General features: G+C 41.4%; 1 protein-coding gene across 1 annotated transcript in view; it reads right to left on the bottom strand.

Annotated features, from left to right (window-relative positions):
• LOC124552268 (serine-rich adhesin for platelets-like) overlaps positions 1-26872 on the bottom strand; it is an 820531-nt gene that overhangs the window by 162419 nt on the left and 631240 nt on the right. The window contains exons 11-15 of the mRNA XM_047126548.1: positions 22906-23088; positions 22614-22762; positions 16302-16585; positions 9641-9863; positions 4082-4326 (exon numbers count right to left, since the gene is read on the bottom strand). Coding sequence (XP_046982504.1) covers positions 4082-4326; positions 9641-9863; positions 16302-16585; positions 22614-22762; positions 22906-23088 — 1084 coding nt within the window. The remainder of the gene's footprint in view (positions 1-4081; positions 4327-9640; positions 9864-16301; positions 16586-22613; positions 22763-22905; positions 23089-26872) is intronic.

Genomic DNA, 26872 nt, shown 5'->3' on the forward strand with positions numbered 1-26872 from the left:
TCCCAACAGTGTTTGCAGAATGCTTGTTCTTTCATATTTGTCATTGCAGCCATTGACACATATCTATTCTATAAAGTATAAAATGTAAATTGTCAGAGAAGGCTATCCACTAACATCCATCACCATTCCACTTTCAGTGCAAGAGAAGTAAATTATATTTCTGCCACACATTTCACTTAGTATGGCAGCAGACACCACGTGTGTATAAACATCAATGTTCTCAGAACTTTTTGTGATAAATACAGAGTGCGTTCCATAAGTAATGCGACCAATTTTTTTCTGACGCAACGGTACACCACAGCGTGTTGCAACCGGCTGGGCTAAGTGGAGGGCGGGGGGGAGGGCGCGTTAGCTTCAAAACACTTTTAGTCTCATTCGGCTGCGTGCTGCCGGAGAGTCAAGACGTGCGTTTCCGTCAACCCCGTTTTGAGTTTATGTAACACGTCACAACGGATCATTCTGTAGAGCAACAGTACGCTATCAAATTTTGCGTTAAACTTGGGAAGTCCGCCACCGAAACGTTTCCATTACTTCAGCATGCCTTTGGGAATGATTGTTTGTCCAAATCACAAGCTTTCCGATGGAACAAGTCTTTCATGGAGGGCCGAGAGGAGATCACCGACAAACCTCGCAGTGGGCGGCCATCAACCGCAAGAGTCGACGAAAATGTGACGCATGTGCGCGATTGTTTGAACTCTGACAGGCGGCTGAGCCTTCAATTGATAGCACAAACTCTAAACATGTCAAAAACAACAGTTTTCCGCATTGCGACCGAAGATTTGAACATGAGAAAGGTGTGTGCCAAACTCGTCGCAAAAGTGTTGATTGACAAACACAAGCACATGCGAGTGCTTCGGTGCCGAGAAATGTTGGAAATGTGTGAAAATGATTGTCATTTTTTAAACTCAGTTATCACTGGTGATGAGTCGTGGATTTTTGTGTACGACCCTGAGACAAAAAGGCAGAATTCAGAGTGGCACACCCCACTGTCGCCCCGTCCCAAGATGGCACGCATGAGCAAGTCCAGGATCAAAACCGTGCTCATTGTCTTCTTTAACGTCAGAGGCATTGTCCACCACGAATTTGTACCTACTGGGACTACAGTGAACTCAGCTTTCTACTTGGAAGTGCTCAAAAGACTGAAAAGGAGGGTATCGCACTGCCGAAGCGACATCGAGGACACGTGGAAAGTTCACCACGACAACGCGCCAAGTCACAGTGCCTTCATTGTCAATGACTTCCTGGCCGGAACCAAGACCCCATTGGTTCCCCAGCCTCCCTACAGTCCTGGCCTGGCTCCCGCTGACTTTTTTGCTTGTTTCCTCAGTTAAAAGGAGTCATGAAAGGAAAACATTGGGACACGATTGAAAGCATCCAGGCTCATGTTACATCATCTCTAAAGGACATTCCCAAAAGGCATTCCAGGATGCCGTCCACGCATGGGAACACTGCCTCCAGAACTCTATAGAAGCAAGAGGGTTCTATTTTGAAAATTTTTGATTATTTGTACGAATATATTCAATAAATGATTTTTTATGAATTTTGTCGCATTACTTATGGAACACACCTTGTATGACTCTGGTTGCCCTTTGGTTTGAGTCAACAGTTCGTTGTTTCACTGTAGCAAGTTACCAGAATGGGTATCTAAAATGATAACTTTATGCAGTAACAATAAGTGTTCCAGGTAGAGGTACAAGAACATTTTCCACGCTTCAATATTTCAGCTACTCCCCCCCCCCTCCCCCCCTTCACCGACTGTGGAGTTGATGAGAATCACATTCTAAAATGTGAATAAATCTGTTTCTTTACCCTACAGACCCGTAAACTGGAAAAAAAAAGAAGGAACATGACATCGCGCTGTTTGTCCAAAGCACGGAGAATGAGAATGGATGGCAGCATTTAAAACAGAAATTTACAGAGCAAGGCTGAAAATAAACTACAAGATTAAAATTATGTGTAAACAACATACAATAAAGAAAATCGTACAAATTAACAAGGGAGTTATGGACATAGTTGTTTTTATGTTTATAGCAGGTGAAAACAATGATGGCAGAGACAGAAAAAATGTAAACAAATGAGTAGGAATGGCACAGAGTATTTTGGTAAAGCAAATAGTGTTTCCAAAGCTAACCCTTCAGTATCTCTGAAAAGGAAAATTAGCAATTAGTGTGGATTATCAGTTCTGACTTAAGGCAAAGAGACATGGACTTCTAACGCAAAAAAATTATCTAAAAACAGAGAGTTGTTCAGGCTCATGAAGAGGTGAATGTTTGGAATTAGTAAGTGAACAGATGGTAGTTCTCTTCTTATTTCATAAAATCCGGTAAATACCGAGATACAAACATAATGGAAGGTGGGTAGATGGCACTAGAAAACACAATGAAGCAACATGGATGTGTATTGCTAAAGACTATAATCCAAGGATATGTTGTGGGGAGCCCTTTATCCAGTGGTGCATGTGGAATTAGGTGGTTGTTGATGATGAAGATATCCCATGATAAAAATGCATGCAAGGAGTTTGTAAGTCACCTTATATGCATTTCACATCCAGAAACAGCAGCACATAACCAACTACCCAATGATGTAAAGAATTCCATGGCTAATAAAGTTAACTTTTAACACAAACCGAAATAATATCTGAATGTGTAATAAAAATTTGTGTGTATGTTTGTGTGTGTGTGCGTGTGTGTGTGTGTGTGAGAGAGAGAGAGAGAGAGAGAGAGAGAGAGAGAGAGAGAGAGAGAGAGAGAGAGAGAGAAAATCGAACACAGTGAAGTGTAAATCACAGTATATAAAAAAAGAAAAAATTGTGACTTCAGACAGTCGTATAAATGGTCAACATGTTGCCATATTTTTCACTGAAAAAGTGCACAAGGTCTACCCTGAAAGGAATGTCCCCAATTCTGTAGTCTTTGCATTCAGGATAGTTGGTGTGTGTTAGCTTCCCAACAGAACCAAACCTAGTTCCTTCGAGCTCCCTGAGTGCCAGAATGTATACCTATGTGAACCTCTGGTTTGGTGTTCCAGTTCCGTCAACACGCAGCATTCACTTGAACAATGTTACATAATCAAATTCCACACAAATCCTGGGAAGTCCACTGCCGAAATGTTTCCAATGAGTGAGCATGCATTTGGGACTGAATGTATGTTAAACAGCATGTGTTTCAGTGACACAAAGCGTTTTTCACTGGTCAATATGATGCCAACAACAAAACTTGCACTGGACAGCCTTCAACATCAGAAGGCGAAGATTGTGGTTCGTGTGTCTGAATTTTTGAACACAGCCTTTGACATCAGAAGGTGAAGATTGTGGTTCGTGTATCCGAATTTTTGAACACAGTGGTCATCTGATACTTCAGAGTCTGAAGATACCCAATGCTGTTGTCTACGAGACTGTAGCTGCACAATTGCAGATGAAGAAAGTGTGCAAATATTATACCGAAGACACTGCTTGACGACCGCAAGTCCAACAGAGTACACATTTCCAAAAAACTTCTGGAACTGGTGGTACCGAGTAGAAATGATGCTATCGTTTTGGACCATGTTCTAATGCGAGATGACACGTGGATTTTTGAATACGGGCAAGAAACAATGACACACAGCTCCGACTGGCACATCTCGCAGACACCACACTCCCAGAAGACACGCACAACCAGAACTCATAACGCCGACCGAGCCCCGCTACAGTCCTGATCTCGTTCCGGAACACTTTTATTGTTTTCCCCAGCTCAAGGCGCCCTCAAAAGCACACCATCAAGACACCAACAATTAGAATGATGCTGTTACGTGTGCACTAAAGGACACTCCAACCTGGAGCTCCCAGAATGCCTACATCACTTGGAAATATCCCTGGAAAAAATGTATTGATGCAGGAGGATTCTATTTTGAATAATTTTGATGCAGTCGACTGTGCTCACGATAAATTAAGTTTTTACGGACCCAGGGACTTTACTTTGACAAATCTTGTATTATATTTTGTAATACTGACACCTGCCACATCACAGCAAGAGATTGCAATTATCATCCAGGGATCAGGGCAAAGACTGAACTAAATTGTACATACTCTAGAGAGTGTGCTCACCTGCAGCACTCAGCGGCCGGACCCCTCTCGATTCCTCGGAGCTCAGCCTGGCGGCATGTGGCAGCGAGTGCGAGCGCCTCTCCCTGCTGCCGGTGGATCCCCTGTCCTCCTCGGGCACGGTGCCCGGGCACAGGCCGCGGTGGCGCAGCAGCCGAGCCGTCGACGGAGGGACCCTCGACCCCAGCATGGCGCGTTCGAACACCGAGTCCGAATGAGTGCTCGTCACAGAATCCTTACTCTCGGATCTGCAAAACATAATTGTGACACTGGTTTTCCTCTCTCAGTATACTGAATAACAAGGTACTTTATGTGCAATACAATGTGCACTCTAACCTGCAGTATTTTTGATTTTTCAGCTATGGTAAGATTATTCTGCCACAATAAATCAACACTTTCTGATCTGTGTTCGTCAGGTATCTCACAGCCTTCAGTTCAACACAAATGTGAACTGCAGAGATATAACACGAACTTTTATGGCAACTACTGTCTCCTGGCACCAACAAATATGTTCTATTCGAATTATATTAATTTTTCTGGTTTCTGTGTTGTTTTTGAGGAGGGAACACAGAGAAAATATTACATTGCTTTAATGGGAAACCATTTAGTGGACTATTTACTTGTGTCAAGAATGTGATACATAATCAAAATTTTGTGCTTAAATCTTTTCTCTTCCCATTTCAGTATATGCTATACTACGTGTAAGTATTTGTTCCAATGCATATATTACTTTTATTATTAGTCCTATTACTTGGACAATTACTAAAAAAAAGAAGCCTTTGTTTGTACTTTTACAGTAGATGCATTACATAGAACAGGCTAATGACATACTTTTGTTCGTAGTTAGTGATGGCTCTAAGGACTGTGAGACTTTTAACATCTGAGGTCATCGGTCCATAGACTTAGAACTACTTAAACCTAACTAACCTAAGGACATCACACACATCTGTGCCCGAGGCAGGATTCGAACCTTCGGCGGTAGCAGCAGTGCGGTTGCAGACTGAAGTACCTACAAACGCTCGGCCACAGCGGCCGGCTGTAGTTTGTGAGATAAATACAGTGGTATGTGTGTGAAGTGACAAACAATTATATGTCATTTCATGTATATTAATACTTAATCATCAGGACTGCATACAATTAATGTATAAATGGCTTTCTTTTATTCGATGATGCTCCCTTAAAGGCCGGAACTATGTAATTTTCAATACTTGACACTATAGTAACAGTATTTATGTTTTGATGCAACATGTTAATTGTCACTTAGTTACATGGATGTAATTCATAATAAGATACAATGTATCATATATGTGTTGCACTCTCCTTTTTTTTACATTATATAATGTAACTACTGTATGGCCAAGTGTTTGTAGGATTCTAATTATGTACACTCACCATGGTAATCCTGACAGTGTTCAAAGCCAAAAGATATAGCACAAAATTCTTGATTTGCTAGGGCAAGGTTTTAACCACATGATTTTAAAAATCGTTCAATAAATCACTTACATAATAAAATGTTTTACACAAAATGCCCATTTTTAAAACAATTAAAATAAAATAGAAGTAACAATATTAATTAGGATAGATTATTAGTCATAACATTGAGGAAGTGTTGAACAGCAGACAGGCATATTTAAAAGTAGACTGTTGGATATTTTTAGCTAAAAATAGCTAAAACAATATTAATAAAAAATAAGAAATGCATAAAAACATCCAATTGTCTACTTTTAAAAGAGCCTGTCTGTTGTTCAACTTTTCCTCTGTGTGATGAATAGCAATCTATCCTAATTCATACTGTTACTCCATCCCAGACTTACCAATGTTTGAAAACAGAAGGATGAAAGAAACACCCTCTTCCTTGACTCACATACGTAACATCAAACTACTCCTTTTATTGTGGTTTTTTGCAGTCGCTTCCAATATTACTGCCTCCCACTTGTAAAGGAAGGATAACAACAGAGGAAATGCGTTCTTTTTATCATTAAAGAAAAGGACTAAATATCCACCAGCAACCTATTTAATGACATTAAACAATTCATATACGATATTTAATTTTCTAACAGAAATGTTATTTGCTAGCACATGCTGTTACTTTGCTCAGAAAAATTGACCATATATACCTATGAAATAGGGTAGTTGATTTAACTTGCTAAACCTGCCTTCTTGCCTCCTAGTGAACTGAAGTGCCACTCTTCAAAATACACACAATATTGCAACAAAATCACAATTCCAGTCTGCTTGCTTGTTGTACCAACTGCTCAACTTGAAAAGTTAATGACCAAGTCAATGTTGTATAGTAGCACACTTTCTTATGTTTCCAGGCTACAAATCTTTGGTATGGTAGTTCAAAGATAGTGCTTATCCACAGTATACCAGTAGAAGAGTTCACTTGCTTATTCCTTGTCTCATGCACTCTTCTTTGGCGCACATACATAACATTAAACTCTTCCATTTGGCTGAAGAGGTTAAGATAATAAAACCAATAATGTTTCATCAGTATAATTCATAAGTAACACATACTCCAATATCCATTCTCGAATATACTAGTTGACACTAAGTCATGTTTCCAAATAACAACACTTTTTAGATGTGTGTATGTACAAAGTAACTATGCTAAAAGGGGAAAAACTGCAAGAAATGACATCTGAGAAGATAAGGAACCAAAAAGGTGAAGCTGACATATCACCATAAATGCTTTCTGAGACAAGCACACCTACTTGAAGGTCGAGACAAAGGATTGTTGGAAGTGTAGATTTCAATGATTGAAAGCACACATGAGAAAACACCAGGCATCATGCTGTACTGTACATGTGTGATGAATTAATAAATACTCTGTAGCATAAACACCATGCATTTCCAGCCACATGTCCACATGACCTTTTTGCTCCTCATCGTCTAAGGCGATTGTTTCTCGCAGTTTGTCTCCATTCAGCAAACTCAAACTGTGTATATACACATCTGAAAAATTCTGCACTTTGGAAACATATTTGAGTATCAGTTGTGAGTCAGATTGCTATCTGACCAGTTCTTCAACACAAATAAGTACAAGTTTCTGTACTGTTACAAGAAACACTTACTCACTCTTACTTATAGACAATGACAAACAGATAAAAAAACAGCCACCTGAATGCCAGCTAATTATCAGTTACAATGAATAACCTCATTGTTACACTTTCTGATGCATGTTCCATCCTAAGTGGATCATTGCACCTGTATTCTGAATTCTGTTTTAACTGCAGATGAGACCTTGGGAAAGGTGCCAACCCTTTTGATCAACAAAACACCAACAAAAGATCAACTCGACTACTAGGCAGTTTCTACTGCTCGAATTTAATGCCTCGACTATCTCAGCTTGACTCCAATCTATAGTTGTCATTTAATAGTCTATGTAATTACTATTTTGTCACTGTTCATAAGATAAATGTGTACTTAAAATAAATATCACATGACAAATGAAAATTTATGCCACACCAACAATGAAACCTGTATTTCCCACCATTCACGATCAGTTGCCTTAACCGTTACCCTGTCTCAGCACACCTCCAAGCCTGACGCAAACTTTCACTACCACTGATGTTTCCTCCAATTACTGCTGAACAAACACAGCCTTTCTCCATTCTGGAATACAATCTATAGAGGAATGAACAAGACTGGGATCACAGTTTTCCCAGTCATAACGGAAATGTACCAATTAAATTGAATTTACTGAAAAGAAATGTGTGGAAATGATGACAAACTGAACAAAATGCAGTGACACAAAACGACATCAGTTAAGACCACTCACTAAATGCTGAACTCTGAGGTAATGGAAACGTTGGGGCTAATTAAATTTCATGTCATCGCATTTCATTGATTTCATCTTCATTTTTTACAAGATCTGTTCCTCCATTTCCCACGTAGGAGAACCTCCACTGTAGTGTTTGAAAGTAATACGAGGAAACATCAGCGACAATGGAAGTTTGGGTGAAGGCTGGACGCATGCACACGTAGCCTAATGGTTTAGATGACTGCTCACAATAGGCAGGAAATACAGGTTTCACTCATGGTCTGGTGCAAATTTTCATTAGGTATAACACATTTATGACACTGGATCAATAACTAGCCTTGCCACGGCTTTGGGATGCTCAAAAACTGGTGTGAATACTGTTTTCCTTTATGTGCTAATGTGCTTCACGCATCGGTCCGCTGAAGGTGACTGGTCATCTTTCCTTCATTTTACATACTGCTCCAACCAGGAATTTCCATTATTGTCACACACTGTAGTTGGAATATTTCAGTGTACTTCAATGACATTATTTCATGTTACTGCATTTGACTGAATCATCTCATCAAATCCATCCATTTCATGTCAGTGAATTCAATATAACATACTCAGAAAGTGATAATGTGGTAGACAGTATTTAGCAATGGACCTGAAGAGGTAATGACTAAACCTGCACATGCAAACGAGGACGAGGCAACACGGCAATCAGATTTTTGTAACTTTTTATATCTACGGTAAGCGAAGTATAGAACTCAAATGTCAATCAACCAAAGCAGTTCATTGCAACTCCAAATTCTTCGAGAAAATCAACTTGGAAGTTTACCAAAAATCTCTAATTCACTAAATTTACAACAATTTTTCAATGGGCCACACGGCTCTGTGGGACAATGCTTGCCTGGTACATGCCGATGCATGCTCTACACGCATTTCCATGAAGTGTAAAATAGAAGAGTGACAAATAACCCTACGTCTATATTGGCAAGGAATGATGCTCAGAAACTAAAAATAATATAGTGATTTAATATTTAGGAGAACACAACTGTCATGTAGTTTTGTTACGTAATTAGGACATGGCGAGGAAATTGAGGGCACCACATCTTTCAAATCAGGGGCAGTGTTTGCATTAACTGCACGAGGTGAAGTATCTACATGAGCATTTGCGTTTATCCCCAGGACGGAGTAACGTGGTAAGCCCAGAGCACATGCCCCCAGACTGGCGATGCTTTGAACTATTCGTGAAGAAACAACAGAAGATTGTGAAATTTTATTCATGTCAGTCTTATGTCAGATCTAAAGACTATAAGATAAGAGATGTTCCTGTATCAAGCATGTCTTGTAAGTAAGAAATTACTGTATTGTTATCAACCAGTCTACGAAGAAGGCCTTTGAAGTAAATGTTCAGATAAATTTCCAAGAACTTGATGTTATATTAAAGCATCTTCCTACCAGCATTATTGGGTTGGGTTGAGGTTGTTTGCGGGTGGAGACCAAACAGCGAAGTCATCGGTCTCATCTGAGTAGGGAAGGATGGGAAAGGAAGTCGGCCGTGCCCTTTCAAAGGAACCATCCCGGCATTTGCCTGGAGGGATTTAGGAAAATCAGGGAAAACCTAAATCGGGATGGCCGAACGCGGGATTGAGCCATCGACCTACCAGCATTATTCCAGATGGCAAAGGAAAAGAAATTCAAGAAATTTACACAGCCACGGTCCAGAGCATCATTAAACAAAATACTATGCAGTAACAATAGGTCAGCTGTGAACTGACATGCAGGCAACCTCACGTATCGGACAGGAGCCTGACCTGCTGACAGAGTGCTGCTGGTGGTAGAAGCTGCTGGCTCGGTGGCCACTCCTCGTCAGGCGGTCCGCCCCGCTGTCCGAGTGGAACGAGCGCGCGCCGGTGGGCGGGGGCGACGTGCTGGGTTCGATGTTATCGCACGTCTCGGCCAGCGTCTGGTCCAGTTCCTGCTCCAGTGCCCTCTGCTTGCGGATGTACAGGCTGGGCAGTTGCGGGAGGCCCATGCCTGTAAAAAAAGGCACAGCAAAGTTAGTACAACCCACATACAGTGTAGCCACTCGCCAAATGAGAGCGAGGTAGGAACCTCTCAAAACTGCACTAAATAGGCTGGCATTAGGTCAGTGCACTTCAACTGACAGTTTTCCACTGAGCAGAGCCATCTAAAAAGTGTACGTATTTTCCTTCATATATCAAGAAAACAAACACAAATCTTAGTAAATCAAACAATGGAAAATCTGGGATGGAATGTAACAAGGATTTCGATTACTTCTGGTCGTGCCCTGAAATGAGAAATGTCCTGCCCACTATCCTTCCCACCCCTCCTACCGTGGTATTCCGCCGTCCACCAAACCTACACAATATCCTCGTCCACCCTTACACAATTCCTGCTGCCAATCCCTTACCTCGTGGCTCATACCCCTATAATAGACCTAGATGCAAGACCTGTCCCATACATCCTCCCACCACCACCTACTCCAGGCCAGTCACTAACATCACCTATCCCATCAACGGCAGGGCTACCTGTGAAACCAGTCATGTGGTCTGCAAGCTAAGCTGCAACCACTGTGCTGCATTCCATGTAGGCATGACAACCAACAAGATGTCTGTCTGCACGAATGGCCACCGACAAATTGTGGCTGAGAAACACACTGCGAAACATATCCTACATTTCAATGACTGCTTCACACCCTGTGCCATACAGATCCTTCCCACCAACACATCCTACGTTCCCGTAAACCTCCTGGCCTGAACCTTCGTCAGTCACTGTCCTCACCCATCCAGCCCCTTTCCTGTTCCCATTCCAGCACTACACAGCCGTCATTCCACCACCACACCAAGTCTTTTTATTTCTCTCTTTTTCCACTACTCCCCCCTCCCCCCACCCCACCCCAGCTTTACCCTGCCCTCAGTCTACCCTGCCCTCAGTCTACCCTGCAGCACTTCGCTGTTTGCCACCCCCACCACACTATCCCTCCCCCTCCCTGCTCCAGCCTCCTCCTTACCCCTACCCAGTCGGCACTCCCATCATGCACTGGTGTCGCTGCTCATAGTGTGGTTTCAGTTGCCTGAGACTGCGGACAGTATGGGAGATGTTAGTGAGGAGCAAGGAGAGTGTTTCCACTAGGTCATTAAATTGATGGAAAAATGCTACCAAAGCTGCTGGAACACCAACATAATGGGGGACTACTGTTGGTCACATCACCGAGAAGTTCATCAAGCGACTCATCGTTGAAAAATCTACACAAGAAGCTTCAAAGAAAAAAGAGAAAGAAAATACAAACCAATTCCAGTTGACAAGCAAAACCTCTATTAACACATATCATTGTTTTAAGTAGCTTACTGTAAATACAAACCACGCTTATATTGTAACAAAGTGTTTCATTAATTTCCCCGTTTACTGTATAACATAGGATTTTTATACTATATAATAAAAAGCATTTCGAAACTACCTGGCAGATTAAAACTGTGTGCCCGACCGAGACTCGAACTCGGGACCTTTGCCTTTCGCGGGCAAGTGCTCTACCATCTGAGCAACCGAAGCACGACTCACGCCCGGTACTCACAGCTTTACTTCTGACAGTATCTCGTCTCCTACCTTCCAAACTTTACAGAAGCTCTCCTGCGAACCTTGCAGAACTAGCACTCCTGACAGAAAGGATATAGCGGAGACATGGCTTAGCCACAGCCTGGGTGATGTTTCCAGAATGAGATTTTCACTCTGCAGCGGAGTGTGCACTGATATGAAACTTCCTGGCAGATTAAAACTGTGTGCCCGACCGAGACTCGAATTCGGGACCTTTGCCTTTCGCGGGCAAGTGCTCTACCATCTGAGCTACCGAAGCACGACTCACGCCCGGTACTCACAGCTTTACTTCTGCCAGTATCTCGTCTCCTACCTTCCAAACTTTACAGAAGCTCTCCTGCGAACCTTGCAGAACTAGCACTCCTGAAAGAAAGGATATAGCGGAGACATGGCTTAGCCACAGCCTGGGGGATGTTTCCAGAATGAGATTTTCACTCGGCAGCGGAGTGTGCGCTGATATGAAACTTCCTGGCAGATTAAAACTGTGTGCCCGACCGAGACTCGAACTCGGGACCTGTGGCTATGGCATGTCTCCACTATATCCTTTCTTTCAGGAGTGCTACTTCTGCAAGGTTCGCAGGAGAGCTTCTGTTAAGTTTGGAAGGTAGGAGACAAGATACTGGCAGAAGTAAAGCTGTGAGTACCGGGCGTGAGTCGTGCTTCGGTAGCTCAGATGGTAGAGCACTTGCCCGCAAAAGGCAAAGGTCCCGAGTTCGAGTCTCGGTCGGGCACACAGTTTTAATCTGCCAGGAAGTTTCATATCAGTGCACACTCCACTGCAGAGTGAAAATCTCATTCTGAAAAAGCATTTTGTTCACAAACTGTGGATGATACAAAAAAACTAAGGCTAGATTTGGATTTAGCTCATAAAAATCTATAAGATCAGCTATCAAAGTAAAAAAGTTTTTCAAAAAAAATTTTTGTTGGCCTGTGTAATGATTCATAATCCATTTTCAGCACACAAAACTGAGAGATGATAATACTCCACCTCTTGGTCACTTTCTAACTAACTACTATTTGTGCCCTGCCGCCCACTACCAAATCCCTCACTGTGTCACGTACATATTTAAAGTTAAATGCACGTACTGGACATGGAGAAGTATCCTGTGACCTATTGTAACAGGCAAAGTTTTCTCAGTTCACTATCAACACACATCTTACAGAATAAGTCAAACTTGATCAGTTAATGTTTGCCAAGGACAGATATAACAAGCCAGTGAGGAATACTTCAGTACTAGGATATGGACAGATATGAGCAGGAAAGAGTGAATAAAGGGAAATGGGTCCAATAAAAAGTCACTTTTCTTTGGTTCTGCAGGCGAGTTCGAAACAGATACTGGAACAGCAGTACTAAGGTTGTCATCCAGGTGGTGAAATGGGAAATACTTCAGTACGTTATCAGCTTGCTTCCTTGAGGTTCCTAAGGCTAGTGTGAAAAGGAAATCTGACACGTGTTTCCTAGCCACTGAGATTACTTCAGATAAAAATCTGTCCTATGTCTCCTTATTCACTCATTTTAATAATACTGACAAATCTCTCTCAGTTTCTTCCCTTTTCTATTTTTTCGATTTAATAACTCTATTTCACTATTCATTATTATTTGTTAGAGTCTTTGTTCCTTTGTAATATAACATGGAGGGCAGTTCAAGCAGTAAATTAGTAATAGTAAATTCAGTATCATAAGATTTCATATGAGAAATGAGTGCAAATCAGAAAAAGTGCTCGAATGGTTGTCTTCTGGCAGAGAACAAGATCACAAAAATACTATGAGTACTTTAACAGACAACAACAAACATGTACATGAATTATGTCCAATTTGTTTAAAAAAAAGTGTAATGTAAAAATATCCAGTTAATATTAAAGGCTTAGGTTATGGATCATTACTAAAAGATGAAAAAATAACTGAGAGGACATAATTCACTTATCACTACGACATATAATTGTTGAAACCTGTTGACACAAATAATGACATTCCAAATTGGTTTCTTTCAACAACAACAGTAAAATAATAATAATAATAATAATAATAATAATAATAATAATAGAAGATACAATACTGTTCATGTATCATGTAATCAACTGTAAAAAATTACCTATAAGTAACTGGGCTACTTCTGAGGAAGCTAGAAGTAAAGTGCACAGTCCAATTAAAATTAATTGATAGTTGATGTCTGTCACTAGCCAGAAGTGCAGAAGTATCTACTAGTGTTTGGTTGGTGTTGTGTATGAAACATGTGAATTTCTTTAGCATCTTTGTGTTTGTGTGTAGTTTGTCATCATGTAGTATGTCTGTGTGTTTTTTCTTTTTTGTGTGGTTCTCTTGTTATCATGTGTGACAAAATATGAAATAAAAGGACCAGATCGAGGATTCAGGATCCAAACACATCAAGAGCAGACATGCCAACTTTCAAAAGTGAAAAATCAGGAGAATTTTAGCGGTGTACTATTGTGATCCCTGATGATTAAAGTTTCAATAATTCAATAACTGCAGCAATTCAATTACATTTGCTTTATTATTTACATGTAAATACTAAATAACGGACATACCTGAGCCTTCGGACTGTGTAATTTATCATTCAACATGATGAACAATATGAATGATGAGCTCTGCAGGTTTCTTTGGATTCACACACATTCAAATGAAGCACTCTCGAAAGAATAACAGTTCGAAATTACGATCCGAGGAAACAAATTAACGTATAGTAGATTTCTGTTTTGACATTAGCACAGTTTTTGCATGAATAAATCACTGTTAAATGATCACACGTTTTCATTTCATAATGCAACCCATATTTGCATGGCATCTTATACACCTTATATGTGTAAGACATCTTTCCCAAATTTAAATCAATTTTATACAGGATGTACATGTTAGGCTTAGCAAATAATCTGAATAGTTTATCAGTCTGAATTTGTCTGATTACACTAGTTACTTATTCAGCACACCCGTCGCTGACTTAGCCTTCTTCAAAAACTCTGAACTAAATATCTGCTCAAAGCACTTGCCTTTTTGAACTGATTTTAAAATCAAAAATTTCTCCAATAACGTTTCTGAAAGTATGGACCTGAACTGAGTTTTGGTGTTTGTAACTGTGCTAAAAATTCTCTCACATTTCACATTACTATGTGGAATTGACAAAATAGCCAGCATCACCTTTGCAAGTTTATCATATTGAAGAACCCCATCAGCCGATTTCTTCTGACCAACCAACGCCCATTGAACATCAATTCTCTCTGCTGCCAAGTTGGTTTCTTCCAGCTGAAAGTTACAGAACTGAGAGTGAAGAATATCAAGTACTGTATCTAAGTGTTCACTTTCGCTGGTCAGAATATTAGAAAATCTGTTTATGAAAAATCTAAGGTTGGAAAATGATGCTTTGCCAATTATAGAAATATTTGCATTAAAACTTCATCTTTGAATGGAAATTTGTGTATCATGTAATCACATGATGATAAGAAACATCTTCTTACAGACTTAAAGAATATAGACTTTTCCTCAGGCTTCAAAGTTGTCACCAAAGTAAAATAGTAAGGAAAGTACTGAAACTGCTCTGAAAATCGGGAGATCGGTCTTCACTTTCGGGAGATCGGGAGGAAGAAGGAAAAATCGGGAGTCTCCCGCTTAAATCGGGTGAGTTGGCATGTCTACAAGGGACAAGGAATTGGAAGTGAACCAATTGCTGTGACAGTCTGGCAATGGCAAACAGTTCAGGTGTGATGTTGAGAGCTCTGATTGGAAGAAACCAGTTAGAGCATGTGAAGTGTCCGCTATCAAGTAATTTTAATTGGATTACAGTAGATAGTGTCGGAAGTTCCATGCAGCTTTTCGCGGATGATGCTGTAGTATACAGAGAAGTTGCAGCATTAGAAAATTGTAGCGAAATGCAGGAAGATCTGCAGCGGATAGGCACTTGGTGCAGGGAGTGGCAACTGACCCTTAACATAGACAAATATAATGTATTGCGAATACATAGAAGGAAGGATCCTTTATTGTATGATTATATGATAGCGGAACAAACACTGGTAGCAGTTACTTCTGTAAAATATCTGGGAGTATGCGTGCGGAACGATTTGAAGTGGAATGATCATATAAAATTAATTGTTGGTAAGGCAGGTACCAGGTTGAGATTCATTGGGAGAGTGCTTAGAAAATGTAGTCCATCAACAAAGGAGGTGACTTACAAAACACTCGTTCGACCTATACTTGAGTATTGCTCATCAGTGTGGGATCCGTACCAGATCGGTTTGACGGAGGAGATAGAGAAGATCCAAAGAAGAGCGGCGCGTTTCGTCACAGGGTTATTTGGTAAGCGTGATAGCGTTACGGAGATGTTTAATAAACTCAAGTGGCAGACTCTGCAAGAGAGGCGCTCTGCATCGCGGTGTAGCTTGCTCGCCAGGTTTCGAGAGGGTGCGTTTCTGGATGAGGTATCGAATATATTGCTTCCCCCTACTTATACCTCCCGAGGAGATCACGAATGTAAAATTAGAGAGATTCGAGCGCGCACGGAGGCCTTCAGACAGTCGTTCTTCCCGCGAACCATACGCGGCTGGAACAGGAAAGGGAAGTAATGACAGTGGCACGTAAAGTGCCCTCCGCCACACACCGTTGGGTGGCTTGCGGAGTATAAATGTAGATGTAGACGTAGATGTAGACGTAGACTTCATTGTATGCAATACTGTAATCTCTGATGTGGAAAATATAAAGATGATGATGATGATGATGATGATGATGATGATGATGATGGTGGTGGTGGTGGTGGTGGTGGTGGTGGTGATAAGAAAGAGGAGGAACTCAACTACTGGCAGAGGCACACCAGGAACTCTTCATATTTCTGAGTGAGGGTCTGCTGTCATTACCTTTGGCTGTGGCATCCATGGGAAAGAGCGCCTCGTGGTGGGGGCGCGCGGCCAGCAGATTCTTGAGGGCAGCAGATGAACCCATGGAGATCATCTTGTGCTTGGAGTGTACGAGCGAGCGCAGCATCGCGACGGCGCCCAGCTCCCAGAGTGCGCGCTGGTCGCGTGCGGAGTGTGCCGAAAGGTTCCACAGGGCACCGCACGCGTTGCTCACCACTGTCAACGATGGCGACTTCAGCTGCTGCAGCAGTGTCTGCAGGCAGTTGTGCTCTCGCAAGATTTGCCTGCAAAATTAATAATTGTGAAAGTCAGCAACACCGAAGCCCACACGAATGAAGATCAGATTTAACAGAATCATATAATGAGAGCAATGGTGGAAGGTCTTAACTTCCTGGTAGATTAAAAATGTGTGATCAGTACTCTAAACCAGAACATATCCTTTCACGTGCCATATTCTTACTGACAGTTCTAGCCGAGCACAATTCACAACATACCCTCACAGTTGCAATTCTCCCATTGTACAGGGTTATTACAAATGATTGAAGTGATTTCACTGCTCTACAATAACTTTATTATTTGAGATATTTTCACAATGCTTTGCACACACATACAAAAACTCAACAAGTTTTTTTAGGCATTCACAAATGTTCGATATGTGCCCCTTTAGTGATTCGGCAGACATCAAGCCAATAATCAAGTTCCTCCCACACTCGGCGCAGCATGTCCCCATCAATGAGTTCGAAAGCATCGTTGATGCGAGCTCGCAGTTCTGGCACGTTTCTTGGTAGAGGAGGTTTAAACACTGAATCTTTCACATAACCCCACAGAAATAAATCACATGGGGTTAAGTCGGGAGAGCGTGGAGGCCATGACATGAATTGTTGATCGTGATCTCCACCACGACCGATCCATCGGTTTTCCAATCTCCTGTTTAAGAAATGCTTCTGCTTTAGCCTTTTTTGTAAGATTTTCCAAACCATCGGCTGTGGTACGTTTAGCTCCCTGCTTGCTTTATTCGTCGACTTCCGCGGCTACGCGTGAAACTTGCCCGCACGCGTTCAATCGTTTCTTCGCTCATTGCAGGCCGACCCGTTCATTTCCCCTTACAGAGGCATCCAGAAGCTTTAAACTGCACATACCATCGCCGAATGGAGTTAGCAGTTGGTGGACCTTTGTTGAACTTCGTCCTGAAGTGTCGTTGCACTGTTATGACTGACTGATGTGAGTGCATTTCAAGCACGACATACGCTTTCTCGGCTCCTGTCGCCATTTTGTCTCACTGCGCTCTCGAGCGCTCTGGCGGCAGAAACCTGAAGTGCGGCTTCAGCCGAACAAAACTTTATGAGTTTTTCTACGTATCTGTAGTGTGTTGTGACCATATGTCAATGAATGGAGCTACAGTGAATTTATGAAATCGCTTCAATCATTTGTAATAGCCCTGTATGTCTGCTGAACTTCCGAACTTCACAGAAATGTGGTTAAGCTACACTACTGGCCATTAAAATTGCTACACCACGAAGCTACAGACGTGAAATTTAACCAACAGGAAGAAGATGCTGTGATATGCAAATGATTAGCTTTTCAAAGCATTCAAACACGGCTGGCGCTGGTGGCGACATCTACAACGTGCTGACATAAGGAAAGTTTCCAAAGCAACAGCAGCTGACTGGTGTTGCCTGGTGAAACGTCGTCGTGATGCCTCGTGTAAGGAGGAGAAATGCGTAGTATCACGTTTCCGACTTTGATAAACGTCGGATTGTAGCCTATCGCGATTGCAGTTTATCGTATCGCAACATTGCTGCTCACGTTGGTCGAGATCCAATGACTGTTAGCAGAATATGGAATCAGTGGGTTCAGGAGGGTAATATGGAATGCCGTGCTGGATCCCAACGGCCTCGTATCACTAGCAGTCAAGATGACAGGCATCTTATCCGCACGGCTCTAACGGATTGTGGAGCCATGTCTCGATCCCTGCACGAACAGTTCGACGACATTTGCGGCAGCAAGGACTATCAGCTCGGAGGCCATGGTTGTGGTTACCCTTGACACTGCATCACAGGCAGGAGCGCCTGCGATGGTGTACTCAATGACGAACCTGTGTGCACGAATGGCAAAACGTCATTTTTTCGGATGGATCCAGGTTCTGTTTACAGTATTGTGATGGTCGCATCCATGTTTGCCGACATCGTGGTGAACGCACATTGGAAGCATGTATTCATCATCGTCATACTGGTGTATCACCCGGCGTGATGGTATGGGGTGCCATTGGTTACACGTCTCGGTCTCCTCTTGTTCGCATTGACGGCACTTTCAACAGTGGACGTTATATTTCAGATGTGTTACGAGCCGTGGCTCTACCCTTCATTAGATCCCTGCAAAACCCTACATTTCAGCAGGATAATGCACGACCGCATGTTGTTGGTCCTGTACGGGCCTTTCTGGATACAGAAAATGTTCGACTGCTGCCCTGGCCAGCACATTCTCCAGAACTCTCACCAATTGAAAATGTCTGGTCAATGGTGGCCGAGCAACTGGCTCGTCACAATATGCCAATCACTACTCTTGATGAACTGTGGTATCGTGTTGAAGCTGCATGGGCAGCTGTAACTGTACATGCCATACAAGCTCTGTTTGACTTAATGCCCAGGCGTATCGAGGCCGTTATTACGGCCAGAGGTGGTTGTTCTCGGTACTGATTTCTCAGGACCTATGCTCCCAAATTGCGTGAAAATGTAATCACATGTCAGTTCTAGTATAATATATTTGTCCAATGAATACACGTTTATCATCTGCATTTCTTCTTGGTGTAACAATTTTAATGGCCAGTGGTGTATTTCTCCACATATCCTTGCTTCCAATACGCTAGTCCCACAAGATACACAGGAGAGGTTGTGTGAAGCTTGGAAAGTAGGAAGAAGGTATTACCAGAATTAAAGATGTGAGAGTGGGCTATCTCAGGCAGTATGAGTATTATAAAGTGTAAACTTTCACGGCCGGAAATGTCACAATTAATACATTCTGGGCTATTGTGCTGTGGTCGAATTGATTTCACATTTAAATTCAACATTTCGTCCCCATATGTGGAGAACATTTTCTAGGAGGACCGTAACTTCTTTGAGTGGTCCTTCACACCCTGGATCGCTACTGACTGCAGCAAAATTCCATTTTGAGTGTGCTTCTGCACAGTGGCGTGATGTCACACATTTTGAATATCCATGCCCAGTTGGCTGTTCCCAACTGCCTTCATCTGCTGTTGGTATCATGGAAGACTGGTATACACCATTTCAGCACCAGTATCCAGGCGTCAATCAACTTCAGCCCTCCTCTTTCTCATTCAAATTCCTGGGTTGTTTTACAATCTCTATGGCCTCTCTATATAGCCTTTCTGGGTATCTGCTTGTAGCTGTCAGTACTGGAGTCTTGCCAAAAGGAATGTGGTCTCTTCTACAATTGCCGTTGTGCTCTTCTAGTCGTTTTTTGGGCATTCTTTTCATAGTGTCCACATAACCCTCCCCACAACTACATGGAATCCTAGAAATACTGCCAGTTTCGAGCAGTTTGCCGATTTTATGTGATCTTGTATCTTCTGGTTTGCAGATTACAGCAGTGTTCTGAGTTTTCAAGATTTCGTGCTATGCGATCAATAACATCCTTAATGAAGGGTAGGAAAATTCCAATTTCACGCAGGCCGAAGTGGCCGTGCGGTTAAAGGCGCTGCAGTCTGGAACCGCAAGACCGCCTCGGGCATGGATGTTTGTGATGTCCTTAGGTTAGTTAGGTTTAACTAGTTCTAAGTTCTAGGGGACTAATAACCTCAGCAGTTGAGTCCCATAGTGCTCAGAGCCATTTGAACCAGCCATTTTCCAATTTCACAGGCACCTGTGCTTCGTTATCACTTCTGTGTGGTGCTCTGAATGCTCTTTTTACCTCATTGGATGAATGATCATTCTTGAGTAATGCATTTGTGAGATGTTTTAATTCTGTGTCAAGCAGCTCTGATTCGCAGACATTCCTTTCTCTACCTGCCAATGTTTTTATGATGCCCCGCTTTTGTTGTGGGTGGTGGTTCGAGTCCCAGTGTAGGTAACAGTCCCTGTGCAGGGGTTTTTGGTAAACCATGTGGCATCTTTCTTGAAAACTAGCACTTCAAAAAAATTTAATCTTCCATCTGCCTCCTCCTCCTGCATGGTAAACTGAATCTTCGGAATAATCCCGCTGAGATGTTTGTGAAAACGACCTGAGCCAAGTGATTCAATCTTTATTCCAAAACCAGGATCATCACGGACACTGGAAAGCATTTATCATCACACATAGACAAGCCAGGGTTAGTTATGGATGCAATCTGTCTCCAGTCCTATTTCACATATCAAGTTAAATGGCAGTTCTCATTCTATTGTACAAACCAGAATGTTGGCCCTTGAGAAAGGAAATCCTTAGACAACTGGAATTATCAGAAATGAAGGTCCAACAATTTGTAAAAAGCTGTACCAGAGCAGATAAAATGCAGAATTAGGTATGAAATTTAGAAAATTGAAAGCTGCATAGAACAAACAGGAATTGACAGAACCTATCCTGCAAATGTCAGATACCACACAAGCTAGAACAGTCTGGTCTAGGACTTCAGCCCTGATGGGTCATACGAATCTTTTGTAGAAACAAAAATGTAGTCTCTGTTGTAGTAAAGGTATTAGGTAGTCTGCGCCAATCCTGACCCAATTGATGTTAAGCTGGATTTGGGGTTTCTCTACAGAGGTAATTCTTCTTGCCATATATTCATCTTTTGTTATAACAGGTATGCAAACACAGTACAAGGAGTTACACATTCAATACAGATATACCGTTGTTCGCAAGTATAAAAGATGCTGCTCTTAGCTCTGTAGAAGTGCTAGCTCATTTTGTCAGATCAAAAATTATAGAAACTACTGGTTTTTCTCTGCATGTGCAGGCATTTTTCCAAAAGTTATCGGGACGTATTGTTATTTCATAATGAACACCTAATTAGACACAAAAAGAGGGGACAGCAGTTAAAAGTGTAAGAGGGGGTACCCAAAAGAAACCAAACTAATTTTTTGCCACCAGGAGCACCCAGAGTGAACATCAGGGGTTTCCTCATTTCAGAAATGGTGAAATATCAATTGATGACAAATCTCATTCTGGTCATCCATCCAAGGCCCAAACACATGAAAATGTTGAAGACATTCATGTACTCAGTAACAAAGATAGACACTTGTGGAGCTGTCGGGACTGACTTGGGAGTTCACTGCAGTGAACTGTGACAGAAAATTTGGGAATGAAAAAGGTTGCTGCCGTATTGGCACCATAACTGCTGACTGCTGAACAAAAGCAAGGTTGAGTGAAAGCATGCTGTGCTTTGAAAGAAGAGTCCTGAAATGCCTTTTTTTTTTTTTTCCAAAAATTATCACAGGTGACGAAAATTGGTACTATGCTTACAATGTCAATTTGTCATGCATATGTGCATTGGTGAACTGTATGATTACACGTTTGTTTAAGGTTATGGTTTGAAAATGGACATGACGATCCAAAACCAGTCGCCACAAGGAAATGACTATTATCACAACTGTGGCTGATACTGCAAAAAGATTAAAATGCTAATTTGTTTTTTCAATGTAACAGGAGTCACCCATTAAGAGTTTGTTCCACAGAGTCGGACAGTTAACCAAGTGTTCTACTCGCCAGTTTTGAAAAGACTGCACAACCATATGTGGTAGAAGTGATCTGATTTGTGGCAATCAGGTGAGTGGTTTTTCCATAATGACAATGCCCCTTCTCATACAGCCATGTCTGTACAACAATTCTTGACCAAAATTGGTACAATCCCTGTTCCTCACCCGGTATGCTCACCCGACCTTGTCCCAAGTGATTTTTTTTTGTTTCGTAGAATGAAAAGAGACATGAAAGGAAAGTGTTATGCTGATATTGCTGCAGTGAAAGAAAAAATGACAGAGGCGCCGTCAAGCATCACAGGAGATGAATTTAAACAATGTTTTGAAACATGGAATAAAAGATTAGTCAAGTGTATTAGTGCAAGTGGACAGTACTTTGAAGGGGGATTGAAGGTTTGTCCCTAAAATGTGGATAAATAAGTTAAAAAAAGTTCTGTATCTTTTGGGCACCCCCTTGTATTTTCGTCACATGTACAAGTCTTCTAGTCAGTATAAAACAAATTTCACAAGACTATCCAATTGCAACCTAACGCTTATCTTTAGGGGCATCTGTGCACTTTCAAGTTCTGAAAAGAAGAAAATGTGTGAAAATTTTGTGAGCAGATGAAATCCGTTAACAGCTGTATACCTGTAGTCTTCCCTCACAGCAATGTGGCTCGAGATGTTACGTAGTATGCCGCCAGCATTCTCGACAATGGCCAGTGTCTTTGATGGGGCTTCATAGCTCAGCATATCCACCAAAAATCCAAGCGCACCCTCAACTTCACATATGTCAACCTGAAAGTTGGAAGTTAATAGTTTATAGTACCGGCCCCTTTTTAGCAACAAGCTTTCAATATTCTCAATTAGAAACATTTATCCCTACAACAAAATGGATTCAAGGTACGAGGATCCAGTTACGACTGGCCAGGCACGCTCACCTTGTTCATGCTGCAGTGTGCCGAAAGGTTCCAGAGGGCAGACAGTATAGACTTGAGTGTCGCCTCCTTCGTGCCAGCCATAGCAGCCCGGACGAGTGCAGGGACTGCCCCCACCTCACGCAGTGCCTGCTTGCTGGCTCCGTCCGCACGCCACGACAAATTGCGCAGCACACTTGCCGTCACCTGTAGGAAACGACTCGTATAACATCTCTCCGACATCTTCCACTGATACGGCTAATACATTTTATAATTGTTGTTTGCATGTTGACAAAGAGGACAGGGCAGTAAGGTAATACGAATTAGCAGACAGTACACATCTTCACTCTCAAAAGCTTCATTGTCCTCTTGTATTTCTCCTATATCCCTATAAATTCAACCACAGTGTGCAAGATTTAGTTGCTTGTATTACCACTGACCTAATTCCTCCATTCTGAAGAAAGTAATAATGTAAATATTGCTTCCCAATAATTAGAATAAGTAACACACTGTTAAATAAGCACTGTTGGTACCGATGAAAGTTAGCATTTTACACATTTTTCAGAAATTTAAGAGTCTAGCCACACTAACAGGATAAACAACATCACATCTTCAGTAGTGAGATGGTGTGTGGAGCACATTAACACACAACAGAAAACAACATTCATTCAGACTTTCGATCACTAGCTCCTTTTCTAGCAAAAGGACCCGTATTCACACACACAACCACACAGACATGCATATACAAGTGTGTGCTTGGACGTCTGTGTGGTTGAGTAGGTGAATGTGTGAACTGATGCTAGAAAAAGGGCTTGTGCTCGAAAGCTAGTGTGAATGCCGTTTTCTGTTATGCATAGCTGTGCTCCATGTATCAATTCACTATAGGTGAGTGGTTGCCTTTCCCTCATGTATTTCCCTTACTTACAATACAACAACATACTTGACTATGACTTCCTGTCAGTCTCTCATCAGAAAAAAAAGTTCAGTTCAATAGAAAGGCTCCATCTTATTTCAGGAATAACAATAGTACAGCATTTTTCCACCCAAGTCACAGCCTAGGTGGGACAATTTATTAATACAATCACTTTTGGTTGAATCAGGCCATTTTGAGATCTAAAATACACAGAGTAAAATACCTATCACTGATGTCAGCGGGTGTGCACTATTTGTTTATATCATGGTCAAAATCATAACACCACAAGTGACAATGAAATAAAATAATAGTAACCTTTGTTTAATGTGTGCTGTGGTTCTATTTGAAACACCACCAAGTGCATCTCTTAATACTGCTACACATGCTTTTTAAGCGATGTCACACAGATGAAGCAGATGGTCCAATGTCGTCATGTCTCCCCCCCCCCCCCCCCCCCCCAAGACCACAAGAACACTGTAACCAGTTCTGACCAGTCAATTCAGTAGGTAGGCACAGGCAAGTAACCTCCTTCATGACCCCCAATTTGCTTAATATGAATTATCTTGTACATCACCAAAATGCTGAAGGGGCACTGTGGCGAAGGCATTACCTTGGTGTAAATGGTTTTTCTGGTTCCTCCAATGACTTTTAATGACTCAAACTCTACAATAAAACTTTCCATTCTCAAGTAGAAGTCCAAGATCTCGAGTGAGGTTGAAATCCTTTGTCACGCCAAATACGCAGATATCGCATTACACAAGTTTGTCATTACACTAATGGATGCCTAAGAGTGACAGCGTGCAAAAAACAATACTGCTTAGCAGCAGCATTCCATTGGGCACAAGGTGGAGAGCAACAGCTATGAAGGAAGAAGGCAGGTGTTGTCACTCACTACACAGGCAACAACCCTCCCCACAAAGGCTAAAATGTGTGTCAATTTTAAGCATTCTTTATTGGCTTTGCAGATGCATTGGACACGGCAGGGATTAACCTGTGAAAACAAAGCAGTTCTTATCTTGCTAGGTGTAGCTATCTTCAAATCTCTTAGCTGTCAGCAAAGGATACTCTGGATAAGATGAAAGTTACTCCATGAATGGTGCTTTGGATGACAATTTCTTCACAAGCACCTTCGATCTGTTTAAACTCCTTTATTTAGGGATGTTATATTATTTACTTTTTCCTTTCAACAAAGTCCATCTTTCTTATTTAAGAAATAACTGTTCCGCTTAATTATTTTTGAAGCATTCTAAGTGATGATCAGCTGGAGATATTTTTGTTGTTGCTTGTACAATACAGTGGATGCGTGAGGACATTTCACCATTAACAATGTCACATGCACGTGTGGTATCTGTTTCTTTGCAGACCAGTTACATATATTAGCTGGAGACTTGCAGGTACATGCTACAAATGTTTACTGGAGTGTGCCACCATTTACATACTCAGCAGAGCACAGATGTGACAATGATCATGATAAAAAGCGATTAACCACACTTTCAACACAAATTAAGCATAATGCCATTGGCTGATATTTAGAAGCCTTTTATCTATCTTTACAAAAAGGAAACACAGTATTTCTTTCAGTAAGAAAGAAACTAACACCACAAATAGAAAGTTATGTTGACTTAGAGCCTGTGCCCTCATTCATCTGCCAGATATTCAGTACAACTTTCCCCATGGCAAAAACTACTGGAAACCTTTTGCATGGTGGAAGTCAAATAATTGATAATCAATGTTAATTTTTTCCCATTTGCAAGTCACACAAACAATTTTAAGACACAAGTGAATTACAGACATTGGCTGCGAGTAGGCACTGATGTAAATGCGTACTGCATGGGTAAGTTGAGAATCTGGGTTTGACGGGAGGGTAGTCCAGGAAGTTGGGATGACCACTGTGTCCGGATGGCTAAGTGGTCAGAGCAACTGCCTAATAAGCAGGAGACCCAGGTTTGAATCCCAGTTCAGCACAAACTTTCAACTTTCCCCATTGGTTTACATCAATGCTCATTCACAGCCAATGTCTGTAATCATTTATGTCTTAATGTAAAGTGGCTACTGGATCAAAAAATAGTGTCTGTACTTTTGGACATGTCCTAAAGAATAGACACCACATATGTACAAACAAATAACTGTGCAAAAAAAAATCCTCATCTGTTTAATGTGTTTCCACACTTACATCACATACATTTAATGTAGTTCTTTTACATTTTTTAAATATGCAAATGTCATGCAACAATCCAATAATTTTATTGCTGAATCCAAATCTAATTTAGTTATTATTTAGAACCAAAAACTTACTGCAACTAAATTAACAACTTTATCTTAAAAATAACATTAATTTTAACAATTGTGAGTTGATCATATAATGTGCTTGTATGAAGTTTCGTAGGAGCCAGAGAGAGAGAAAAACACTATAGGATGTGTCCTCACTTTCAGTGGGAAAAGTGAAAAAGTTATTTTAATAGCGAGAGTAAGAAATTCACAAGTAAGTAAGTAAAAACTGTAACATTTCTTTGTAGCCCTCCCTATGCTATTTTGTTTCACAGCATATTTCACAGTGGACTAACGCATTTTCTTAGTGTAAAATAATCCATCTGGAGCTGTCCCTTACACCAAACAACTAAGTAATGGTCGCACAAAATGAAGCTAGATTTTGGTTTCAAATTCGCTTACAGTAAGGTCATTCGAAATGCAGCTCAAGCTAGGGGAGAATACTGGCAGCGTCCTATTCAAAGGAAAGGCTCCAGCATTTGCCTTAAAGCGATATGGGGAACTTGTGGATAACAAATCTGGATGGCTGTGTGAGGATTTAAACTGGCGTCTTCCTGAGTGTGGAGTCCTGTATCAACAACTGTACCACACTATTCTATAATATAAACTGGATAAAATTTGAAAGCTGCATACGTGTTCCCTCTCACAGATCTATTGTGTTTTCTATTATCCCCTTCCACTAAGAAAGCTATTTTAAAACATCTGATATTTATTATATTGTTTCAATTTGTTTGTCAACCCCCTGTTGTTGTTGTGGTATTCAGTCTGAGACTCGCTTGATGCACCTCTCCATGCTACTCTATCCTGTGC

This window comes from Schistocerca americana, chromosome 10 (genome assembly GCF_021461395.2).
Source record: "Schistocerca americana isolate TAMUIC-IGC-003095 chromosome 10, iqSchAmer2.1, whole genome shotgun sequence".
NCBI lineage: Eukaryota > Metazoa > Arthropoda > Insecta > Orthoptera > Acrididae > Schistocerca > Schistocerca americana.